The following is a 12,063-nucleotide window of genomic DNA, read 5'->3' on the forward strand; positions in this document are numbered from 1 at the left end:
GGATTACTTTCAATTACTTTTGGATTACTCCAATACCAAATATGCTCATAAAAGAGAAAAGACACTAAATATTAATAAAATTATGACTCACAACACGTGGTGAGCTTTCTCTCCTGGCTTTGATCTCTTTGATCTCCGGCAAAACTAACATCAAATGCAACAGAAACAAAATGAAAATAAATCCAAACAGCTTGCCAACATCATTTTTGCCGTTCTATGTATTCCGTTACTCCCCAAGCCTGCACAAAATTTAGTAATTTTATTCTTATTTAGTTTTTGTCTTTTATTAGCATATTTGGTATTGGAGTAATCCAAAAGTAATTGAAAGTAATCCAGTTAAAGTAACCCTACCCAACCCTGTCCATTGCACTGTGCAAATGGTGGGTTTAGCCAGATACTGTGAATTCCGTAATCAGTTCATGTAAACAAATCTTTTAACCGTACTTCTCTCTGGCCTACCTTTACTTCCCACTGACATTTAAAAACAATGCTCGTGCTGCATCTTGTCACCCTGGCAACAAAGAATAAGAACCTGCAACTTAAGTAAACAAGCCCAAAATTAAAGGGCGGGAGGCTTCGGTGATGTTTTTGTCTCGTATTTTTCCTGTCCTCCCATCCCCCTTTATTTTTTCTTTCTCTCTCCCCTTTGTTTTTGTGAGCCTCTCGGAGATGCCTTGTCTCCTCCCAGCGACAAGAGCAACCTCCTGATTGGTCAATTCTCGATAGGGGAGGTGAGCATTGGGGGCGGGGCTTCCCGATCTTCACCAAGCGAGCCCTTTAACCAGTGCGTCAGTTGTTCTTCATTATCGCGACGTCGAGCATCTACGTTTGTACAGCACATTTTTCATTCGCCTTTAATGACACACACGTTGCGTTTGATGACAAGTTAATAATCCATAAGATTGTTAAATTATACAGGGGAGACATACACCCTGTCTCAGGACTCGTTTCGCGAAGAATTAGGGAGATTTTCTTGCCTCCGTTCTTCCTGCTTGAAGCCTTTTGTTTTCGCTCGAGCGCTCCCTCGGCAGCGCCCCCTGTGGACAAAATAGGAAACAGATCCAGGATCGAGAACCAGACCAGCGGGGGTGCCTTTCGCCTCCGTCGGGACCTGGGTCTACCGCGCTCGGATGTCCGATGCGCATTGAGGATGAGTCCCGCTCTAGAAACCCTCATGCAGGCGGAAGGGACTCACTGTTCGGGGAAAGGGGTGATGCTGGAGCCCTTCGTGCACCAAGTGGGGGGACACTCATGCGTGCTGCGATTTGGGGAGCAAACCATCTGCAAGCCCCTCATCCCCCGAGAGCATCAGTTTTACAAGAGCTTGCCTGCAGAAATGAGGAAATTCACTCCTCAGTATAAAGGTAAGATGATGAACTCGTCTGGTATGGCGGCCTTAAGCTAGCTCGCGTGGTTGCCATCTTTTTGATGAGCATTACGTAACGATCAGGTTGCTCTTGTGTTTGAATACTATTTGGTTATACATACCTGTCGCTGTATACCTCTTCTCTGTGTACGTGTTTAGGATCATTGAAGTTATCTACCCTGTTTTTTGTTCTGCTGTACCAGGGTTTGGCAACCCAAAATGCTGAAAGAGCCATATTGGACCCCAAAATATATATAAGATTTATATAAGCCATATAACACTCACAGCACACACAGTTTATTAATGCATACATGTATAGAGATATAAAGGGAAAAGTTGGTTGTGTCGTTTTATGTGTCCTAAAATATATTATATTATATAGTATGTGTTAAAAAATTCTTTCGTCAGAGCTGTTCAGAGCAGAACACATTAGGTTCAGAGAAAGAGGGTTGGGAAGAGTGCTGAAAAGGTACATCATGGTCCTCCCTGTTGATGTTTTTTTGTTTCTATTTGTTAGCATAGAATGAATGGTGAAAGTAAGAAAAAGCCTGATTCTCGTAACGTTCAAACGCCAACCCAAACCCCAAAAATGATAAAAAATGAGGAGTTTATTCGAGTGCACACGCGTCATGAATGACCTGACTAAGGCTACGATCATGACTTTATGCTAGCAAAGAGGGCAGAGAGCTCCTTTGATGCTGTGTGTGCCGTGTGTTTCCTCCTAGAGAAACCATATAATTTTCCATTATCAAACATTCTGTCAAAAAGTCCCAAAGAGCCACTAGGGAAAGCCAAAGAGCCGTACACAGCTACAGAGCCGCCTGTTGCCGACCCGGTATTAGACTGATCTCATCGTGCTCATTTCAGCTGCAATCCAGATCGTCTCAGTCACTAGTAGCAGACTTCAACGTCAATGTATTGTTGCTGTACAGTGCAGTGGTTAGCACATTCGCCCATCATGTGAAGGGTCCCCAGTTTAAGACCGGGTGGTAACATGTCAGAATGTAGAGGGACAGGTGTCACCTGGATGTACTTGCCCAAGATACACCACAGGAAATGATGGGGTCCAACGGGAAAATAGCTCATAAAGATGCTGAAATAATCGATTGGGTTGTTTTTCTTCTGACTAGAATAATCTTGTTTACTTAAATTATCTTTGATTTTATTCTACATACTCCTTTCTGTAAATTTAAAGGTGCTGTTTCCTGTTTGTAAGGTTTATTATCACTTAATAAGGGGGATTGCAATCATCACTAAGAAGAGAAATTGGTTGACAAGTCTGTAATGTTCTTTTTGGATATCAGTTGTGTTGTGGAAGCTTTGAATTTGCTGTTTAGGCTTGTAAGGCCATCATAATAGTCCAGCTGAGGACTGATAACCGCAAAGGTTGCATTAGGTGACTAATTAAAATGTAATAATCGTCAATTATCGACAAACACCAACATACTCTAAAAACCCAGACAATTAAGCGATATTAAAGTGCAACAAGTTTGGCGAGTTTCCTTTTTTCTGGGGTGAAGCTATTATTAATAGTCATAGATAACTACTTGAATATAAAACATTTTTAAAGAGACAGTGTGTATCATTTAGCACCTTCTAGTGTTTGAAAAAACATAACTCATTAAAAAAAATGCAATTTTTAAAACTAAGCAAAAATACATGAATTGTCATATAAAAGTGCATTTTTTATAATACTTGTTGGTGGAGAATTTTGCATTTATTTGACATCATTGTCGGCCATCTTGCTGCTACGGGTACCCAAAAACCCTTGTGAAAGGCTTAGCAAAAGAAAGAAAAATAGTGCCGTTTGGTCACTCTGTTGTTTGTGTTCTTCCTTTTGCTTTTTAGCACTTGGTTTCGGTTGCACAACACAATACACCAATATCTGGTGGTCAAATAATAAGCACTGCCACTTTAAGTTCAGAAGGAAACGTTTAGAAAAATCAGATGTCCTTAAGCATAATGGACAAGAAACAAAAGTCATTGTTTTGAGCATGCTTTTAAAATCTTTTTCTTTTTTTTTTTTTTTTAATTGTATATATATATTTCAAATTTCTACTGACTGGCCACACCGGTGCACATGTTTTTCAAACCAGTCTTGCAAATTCATATACTTGTGAATATATGGTCAAAATGAACCATCTACAAATACAGGATTTGTATATCCGTCGTAAAACGACTTTTCTATAGTGCATAAAGTACTGTATGTGTCCTTCCATCTTTAGAGTAATGCCCTTTAGTAAACGCTGATCCACGTCTCCAAAGACATCCTTTAAGGAGTTAGACTTATGTTATTTGACACCTTTGAAATGTAACGTGGTACTATTAAAAGACTGTTTGGCGTCTGAGCAGTTACACAGCAGACTTCTAGGACTGACGAAATATGTGTATCTAAACGTTCCTATCTTATCTTTGATATTACTTTGAAACATAAAGGACCCAAGAACAGTTTCCCATCCCCACTCCCTTTGTAGCATTATTCATTTTATGGGAATTTCAAGCAGTTGAGTCAGGAGTTCCCACACCGGCTGCTTGTGGTGCGATGACTGTGCAGGTCCCCCTTAGGCCACAATGGCGACCAGGCGATAAAGGGACGGTGTGCTGATGTCAGCATGGATGATGTCATACGAGCCTTAAGCTTGGGGGTTTGTGCGGACGAGCTCATGCAATGTAGTTCATAAAGTTTTGATTTTGGGGGGTTTTAAACCAGGAAGTAATACATGTTTTCCTCACTTTGTGTTTGCTGTTAAAAACGTCATATTGGAATATAATATTGTGAATGTGCTTAATTGCTGTTGAGATTGTCATGATTGTTTTCTGTTATTAGTGTCAATAAATTTGTTCAAACCAAAAAAAAAAATACATGTTTTCAGTGACACTGTTTTTATCAAGCTTTTTTTGAGACTAGGCACACTTTTTCCATTGGGAAAGACTCGAGGCAAAATGGTCTATAATGATAATTTCTCAGCTCCAGTCTCATTTTTAGTGTTTACATGCTCAAAATAAGCTATTGGTAGGTTAACAATAAAAGTTGTTCTGGTCAAAGTGTCTTAAATAGGAATAATGGTTTGTTGAGGCTGTTCCTCTGGGGGTATTATTTCTATATCATATGTTATGTTGTATAAATATTAACCCTTTCTTTATTTTGATTTTTTTTTAAAAGACATGATACATTAAATAAACAAAATGACCTACCATTTGAAAATATTTTTGGAAGTATATGGTCAAACAAAATTCCCCTATTTATTCGCATATAACACTCTTTTTTTTTTTTACTGTTTTTTAAAAAAGAACTCTGTTTGGGTTTGTATTGTACACCAGGTTTTATGGTTGCATATTCCCCTATTTCTGCAATGATTTATTAGTGGAACAATAACGCTGACCAAAATTGCTACACATTGAATCTTGGCAGTGTGATGGCCAAATCCTCACCATTAGACCACCAGTGATATAGATAACATACAAAAAGTCACTACACATTATCTCATTATCACACTCTTTTTATCACACTATTTTTCACAGTACCCGAGACAAATGTTAAATATTGAAGGGAACCGAAATCGTCCTGAAACATAGAAATACAATAAGGGAAAATACTCTTTGGAGTATCAGAATGTTAATCAGATTTTGAAGAAAATTAAATAAATACATTGTAAATTTTATGTTTTCAATTGTTTTAATTATGGCCACACATATTCAACGTTAGTCACTTTCAATTATACGGATTTAAAAAAAAAAAAAATCAGGAGTGCGTGATAGACACGAGTGTCCATTATACACAAACAAATTCGGTTAAAAAATATTTGCTGAACTACCCCCTTATAAAAATTCTATTACTGTATGCTACTATCTACCGATATTCGGCAATCACCGGAAGACTTTACAGCTACTTGAACAAAGCATGTTTTCTGACAATAATTATAGATTTGTTTACACCAATTCAATAAAATTGGACAATTTTCTGGTAGGGAAAGTTAAGAAACTGGTGAAAAAATATTTGTATGCTCGCATTGTGTTTGAATTGATGGATGATGATGTATAATGATATTGGAGAGGTTCTCCTTTCAGTGCAAGTAAAACAAATTAAAAAGATCAAAAACTATTTATTAATGATCTATAACAAATATGTGAATAGTTGTTCAATACATTGTGCTCACAGATGCTGTAGATGGTTCAGGGTGGTAATGGCTCTTGGGATGAAGCTGTTCCTCATTCTGTTGGATTTTGTTCTGATGCACCTAAACAAATGACCTTCCAATAACAAACTTTCTCCTATTAGTCTTTTGTTACTTATTTAGTTTAGCTTGTCTGGCGATGTATTGTTTTTCAATTTCCTTGTTTGGTTGTTCTTGTGACATGTTGCACAACCTCTTTTGGAAGGTTAAGCTTGCATTGTGTGACTTTGTTGAAAGGAATTCATGGAACTCTGGCCTGCTCAGTACATTCTTATTGTGTTAACAATGATCTTGTATTCCTTTTCATAGGTGTCGTTTCGGTCAGTTTTGAGGAGGACGAAAGAGGGAACCTGTGCCTCATCGCTTACCCTCTCCATAGCGAATCGAGCGACCTGGAAAACAAAGACCCTTCGTCGGACTGCGAGCTCAAGAGCAAGATGTTGAAGTGGAGCAACAAAAAGCAGTCTCCTCTACACGTAGAGAACGATAACTACAACAAGGAACGAGCTCGTCAGAGCCGAAAAGACGACAACATCATCAGGTAACGTTGCAAGGCGTAGGAAAAATAATACTAAATAAATACATCCATCCATTATCTGCACTACATGTATTTATTTCGGTATTTAGTCATTTATTTTGTCGTGTACTTTATCACAACAAAATGTTATTCGGATGAGGGTACAGGACTGCCTGAGCTGTTCACCTATTGGTTTATCGACTAGTGCCCCAATCAACTGCAATGCCTTTCTTCCCTTTAGCTAGCAGTCGATTGGGGCACTAGTCGATCAACCAATAGGTGAAGAGCTCAGCTAGTTGGAATTGCCCCTTCATTTGATTACCATTTTATTGTGATAACCCACACAACAAAATACATGCTAAAAATGCATGACAAAATAAAGGACAAAATAAAGATAAATAAAGTTAAAAGTTTAACATTTGGAAGATGAGGTTCAAGAGGTCCTCCATGGTAAAGAGTGGACAAAAAAAGTGATCCTATCATTTTCTCAACCGCATCAAGCATTCTTATTCCACTTTCATTTCAAAAGAAATGTCTCGCCTCCTCATTACACCTTACACCAACCATAATGAATGGATGCCCGAGATATTAAGCAATAAAAATGTCAAAGTTCTGAGCACGCTGGAGATTCAGTACACAAACTAGGAAGTGGACCCCGGATTTCTTCTTGGGGTGGATGCCTTTAAAGGCGCCATACGTAGGTAGTGGTGGAAAGAAGCACTGCAGTACTGTCCTCTATTCGGAAAAATGTGCCCACAATACTAAATCTAACTTACAGCAATGTCCGGATATTTTTTGACATCCCGAAAAAAATGTCCGTATCTAATGTTTTTCGTAAGTCGAATGGTCGCAAGTAGGGAGCGTCTGTTGGCGTCAAAATAAAAAACAAAATGCACAACTAAATACATGACAAAACACTACAAAAAGTGCTATAATTCACGACAAGATAAATAACAAAATACACGAAAAACATAGGACTAAAAAAATAATCACAAAATATATGACAAAGCATATACTGTACTCATATGAATAAATTGCATTCATGTCATAGATTTAAGTATGTGATTTACTTATCTGTTCATTTGTATTAATGTCATGTTTGTAGGTATTTTTTTACATATACATTTATTTCTACATTCTGTTGTTTTTTTTAATATTTGTACATTAATTTCTACATATGGCTAGATCAGTCCTCGTTACCTTGCAGCCCCAAGCGCTGACTTTTGCCTTCTTTTGCAGTTACCGTGACGACGTGCAGGCTCAGCAGCAAGCGGAGGTCCTGTATTTAGGCCTGGAGAAGGGCAACATAGTCCCACAGATCAAACACAATCCCTGGAGTCTCAAATGTCACCAGCAGCACTTGCAGAGAATGAAGGACAACGCGAAACACCGGAACCAATACAGTATCCTTTCATGTGGCCTTCGTCACGGAACACACCACACGTGTCTTTTGTTAATCATAAGAACATATGATGTTGGTGTGAGTTCCTTGACTCGCTTCCACAGAGTTCATCCTTTTGGAGAACCTGACATGGCGTTACACGGTTCCATGTGTCCTGGACCTGAAGATGGGTACCCGGCAACATGGCGACGACGCATCCGAGGAGAAGAAAGCCAATCAGATCCGAAAGTGCCAACAAAGCACGTCGGCTTCCATCGGAGTGCGACTCTGCGGCATGCAGGTAAATTTGTGTCAAGGAGGTTGTTGTGCCTTGACATTCCTGTCTTAACTTTTGGGAATAGTGAGCCCAAAGTGAGTTTTGTTGCAATTGAGTGAAATGAAAAAAAAAGGCGTAAAGCCAAAATAAGTTTCTTTAGAACGGGTTTAATGTGGTAGCGCCGTAAAGACTTCCTTAGTAGCCCATGGACTGGTACTGAAAATATGGATCATTGGATTTTCTAGGAAATGTTTATTCCTAACTGGCATGATGTTTAGTTGTTTTCTATACCTATTTTAACCTCTAATAATTACAACCTGGTAATAACATTGTAGTATCATGTTATTTTAGAAATGCTTATCAAACAGTTAACCCTTCCTGCAAACCAGAAAAAAAACAGTAGCTCTCAGCTTCAAAATAGTTGGCGACCCCAAATTGTTTTCACTCAAGCTAAACACGTGGCAAGGTTCTGTATTTGGTTAAAACAATATGAGTTAAAAAATGTCATAAAATGATGCGATCAAAGGACTTTTTGGGGACTACATTACACAACAATGACAACGTAGCCATTATTGGTCCTGACTCACGCCCTTGTTTTTTGATGTTCTATATTGGGATGGATTCCTCAAAGAAGAGCAAAAATAGTTGAATACAATATACAATAATTTATTTTTTTAAAAACAACAACATAGGGACCCCAAAAAACATTGGAATCTACCCATGATTTTTAAAACATGTACAATAAAATTTATTGTACATGTTTTAATAAAAAGTGTATTCATTACACTTTTTAGAAAAACAAAATATTTTTGCCCTTTTATCATTTACAAACGTATTTTTTGTTTAATAAAAATGGTAACAAAAGTAAAAAAAAAACTACGAATATGACCTTCAGTATTGAACGAGAGGATATTTTTTTTCCAATTTAAATTTAAGTATTTAATTACAGCTTAACAAATGGAATAACAGGACGAGTTACTTAAATTTGGTATTCCATTGGAGTTTTTTAATGTCATGATATTAAGGAATTGAATGAATAATTGTATGAATTAATGTTAAATCACATTGCAGATGATCAAATACAAAAAAAATCACCTCTTCTGAATACAAATTAAATATTCCAAATTATTATTTCTAACGTCCTTCCTCTATATATTTAAAAAGCACAAGATATGAACTACAGTGTATTACACGTTAATATTCTGGTCATTGTTTATATCACTGGGCCTTTTTATTTGGGCACAGTACAAAAAAAGACAATGTAAACTACCAATAAACTATAGGAATCCACCCCCAATCTATTTTTTTCATAGCAGAGGAAACTTACTAGAAATCAAAACAAGAAAAAAAAGATCTTTTATAGATTTTTAAAAATGTGCTCAAAAGGAGTAGTATATCAAGAGTTTCTCTGGGTATTAAATGTTATAGGAGTCGCTAGCGGTACTATTGTAGTTTGTTTTCTAATTTGCCCTTTGTGGGGTAAGAGGATAAACGATAGATGAAATAGTTGGATGGTGCCAGCAAAGCCAATATTTTGTCAAATCGACCTTTGCTCTAAGACTGTATTGATTTATTGAGTCATAGTACTACTGCATCTTGTGTTTGATTCCGTTGCGCTTCTCTGCCCTCAGGTGTACCAGTCTGATTCCGGCCAACTCATGTTCATGAACAAGTACCACGGGCGCAAGCTGACCTTCGCCGGCTTCGAGGAGGCCCTCTACCAGTTTTTCCACAACGGCCGCCGGTTGCGCCGCGAGCTGCTCTCCCCGGTGCTGCAGCGTCTGCGCGAGATGCAAGCCGCCCTAGAGTCGTGCGAGTCGTACCGGTTCTACTCCAGTTCCCTGCTCATCATCTACGACGGGGATCCCCCCAGGACGCCTTCTCGCCCTAGACACCGCGGGGGGGAAGAAGGCGATGAGGACGATTTGTCGGATGAAGAAGAGGAGGAGGAAGAAGACGCCTTCGGTTTCGGCTGCAGCGCCGGAGGGGGTGTGAGCAACGGCCCAGCGGTGGACGTGCGCATGATCGATTTTGCGCACACGACCTGTCGTCACTACGGCGAGGACAGTGTAGTGCACGAAGGCCAAGACAGCGGCTTCATCTTCGGCTTGCAGAACTTGATCACCATCATCTCCCAACTGGAGGATAACAGCGCTGACTGAAGATAGCGGCGGAAGCCCACATGTTGTGAAATTTCAAGCCCTGGGGAACGCGGCCCGACGAGGCCAGGCCCCCAGCCGTAACCCCGAGGCATGTTATCCCGATGGGAACCTCGGGGGCGAGGAAGGAGAGTGCGCACTGGGTCCCGGGCTCGGCGTCAGGAGACCTCGGTCGCACTTTTTCCTTTTTGAGACTGCTCCTTTTCTTTATTGCGCAAGAGGAATGAAATTGAGATCTTGCCACGAATACTTGTAGCATCCTAGGACACTCCTCCGCTTTATTGTGTATTCTCTTTAAGAGAGAAATTGCGAGCTAGGTGGTTGGAAATCGAGTGTACTGTAGTCAAGGTGCTTTGCCCGGGGCAGGTTTTTTTGTGGGGAGGTGGGCAGTTAGATGGATTGTCCCTAAGAGCAGTGGTCAGCAACCTTCTTTGTTCAATGGACCGTTTTATTTTTTTTTACAATACAGGGTGTCTCAAAAAGAAGGATATCTGAGATGAAAATATCACAGAAAGTACATGATTAAGGCAAATTAAATTAAAACTTATTTAATTTTAAGATTTTCCAAATCTGAATGAAATTCAAAAGCATGTAGGATATCAATTTTTTTAAAACACCCTGTATTTTCAAAGCCCAGCCAAAGGGATGGATTAAACATTTTTGCACTTTTTTAAAAACAATGATAACCATAATAGTAATGACTGCACTTAACATTTATGAAACGGATAATAACGATGAGCGTAAATCCACTGTGTAGTCATGCGGAACATTCAGATGCCTTCGTAACTTCAAACCAAAATCACATTCATTTTGCCGAATCAGGGAGGAAACCGGAGTACCCCAGGGCACGGGAAGAACATGCAAACTCCACACAAGTAGGCCGGTAGCTGGAATTGAACCCTTGAAGTCTAATCTGTGAAGCTGATTTTCTAATAAATACACACTTTGGTTGCTATTGTAATGTTTAACGCAAAGCGTCGTCAATCAGTGTGTAATTCCAAATACAAACTTGCAATTTGAACCATCCCATTTTTGGTTTTGTGTTCTTGAGTTAGGGATCAATGCATCCTCCAAAATCCTTGCAAAGGTTTTTTCATCACGCTAAGTTGTTTCTAGCATGACTTAGTTGACCGTTCTCCATTCTGATTGGTTGTAAGCCCAAAAGTTTGGTTGGATTCCTCCTTCAGTGTCTCTTCAGAGAACGGGAATCCTTGTCTCCAGTTGCACCGCCCAACAGGTTGCTGCACTAGCCCGTGCAAACCACACTGATTTGAATCTATTCGTATTACCATTTAGTCAGAAACGTAGCAGTGCCATTAAGACAATAGGTAAAATTATTTTCTCCAGGGTACCAAACTACACGTGGCCCAGTGGTTGCCGACCACTGCCCAAGAAGCACATTAATACTTAGGGACAGACTTTAAGGGCTGACCTTGGCTGGTTAGGCCAGCAGCCTTGTAGCAATCACCAACCTAAGCTCACAGGAAGGAGATTTTGTGTTTTATGTCGGTGCTTGTATTAAAACTGCTCTCGTGTCCAGTGCGACACTTTGACGGACGTTTAAGATGAAGACGAAGGAGTTTGCCTTTTTTCATCTGTACTTTTTTGTCCTGTAAACAAAAGACATTATTTTTTTTTATTCCCATTGTGTGTTTTCTTGGACTTTCTCCAATTCATTCCGGGAAGAGAATTTACTGATTTAAAATCAAGAGACTTTATATATGTACACGTTATGGAAAACGGGGAGAAGAAAAAAAATCACATTCCAAATAACCACTGTTGTATGTTCTCTTATACTGAATTTATTTTGTTATCGCGAGGGGATAAGCTTGCTTGTACCTTTGGTGAGCAATGTCTTGACAATAAAGGCATTCATTGTTTTTAAGTAGTTTACTTCCTTTCTCTTTTTCTTGAAACAAATCGAGCAGATTAAAGGTAAGCAAAAAAATCTGGTAGCCAATGGAGGCTTATTGTATTTACACGTGTAGCCAAATTGGCCGGGGTTTGACGCAGGGCATGGCTGCATTAGCCCAAGGTACACCCACAATAATTAGCTTTTATCCTGCAACGACGTTGCGGTCTGGATTGCGCAAAGTTCAAGATTATGCAATCTGACGTGGAACAACCTGAGCGGCTCAAGCAGGAAGTATTAGAAGGTGTTAGGTACCACAAACACACTCAGCGCGAG

General features: G+C 39.4%; 1 protein-coding gene across 1 annotated transcript; it reads left to right on the forward strand.

The window, feature by feature from the left end:
- Window positions 1–990: 990 nt before the first annotated feature.
- ip6k2b (inositol hexakisphosphate kinase 2b) lies at window positions 991–11,760 on the forward strand. The gene is made up of 5 exons (XM_088338385.1): window positions 991–1,364; window positions 5,851–6,082; window positions 7,298–7,461; window positions 7,565–7,740; window positions 9,348–11,760. The coding sequence occupies exons 1-5, from the start codon at window positions 1,151–1,153 to the stop codon at window positions 9,876–9,878; spliced, it is 1,317 nt and encodes a 438-aa protein (XP_088194511.1). The 5' UTR covers window positions 991–1,150; the 3' UTR covers window positions 9,879–11,760.
- Window positions 11,761–12,063: the final 303 nt, after the last annotated feature.

The sequence above is a fragment of the Urocampus carinirostris genome, chromosome 6 (assembly GCF_059441175.1).
Source record: "Urocampus carinirostris isolate Australia breed hairy pipefish chromosome 6, RoL_Ucar_1.0, whole genome shotgun sequence".
Classification (NCBI taxonomy): Eukaryota; Metazoa; Chordata; class Actinopteri; order Syngnathiformes; family Syngnathidae; genus Urocampus; species Urocampus carinirostris.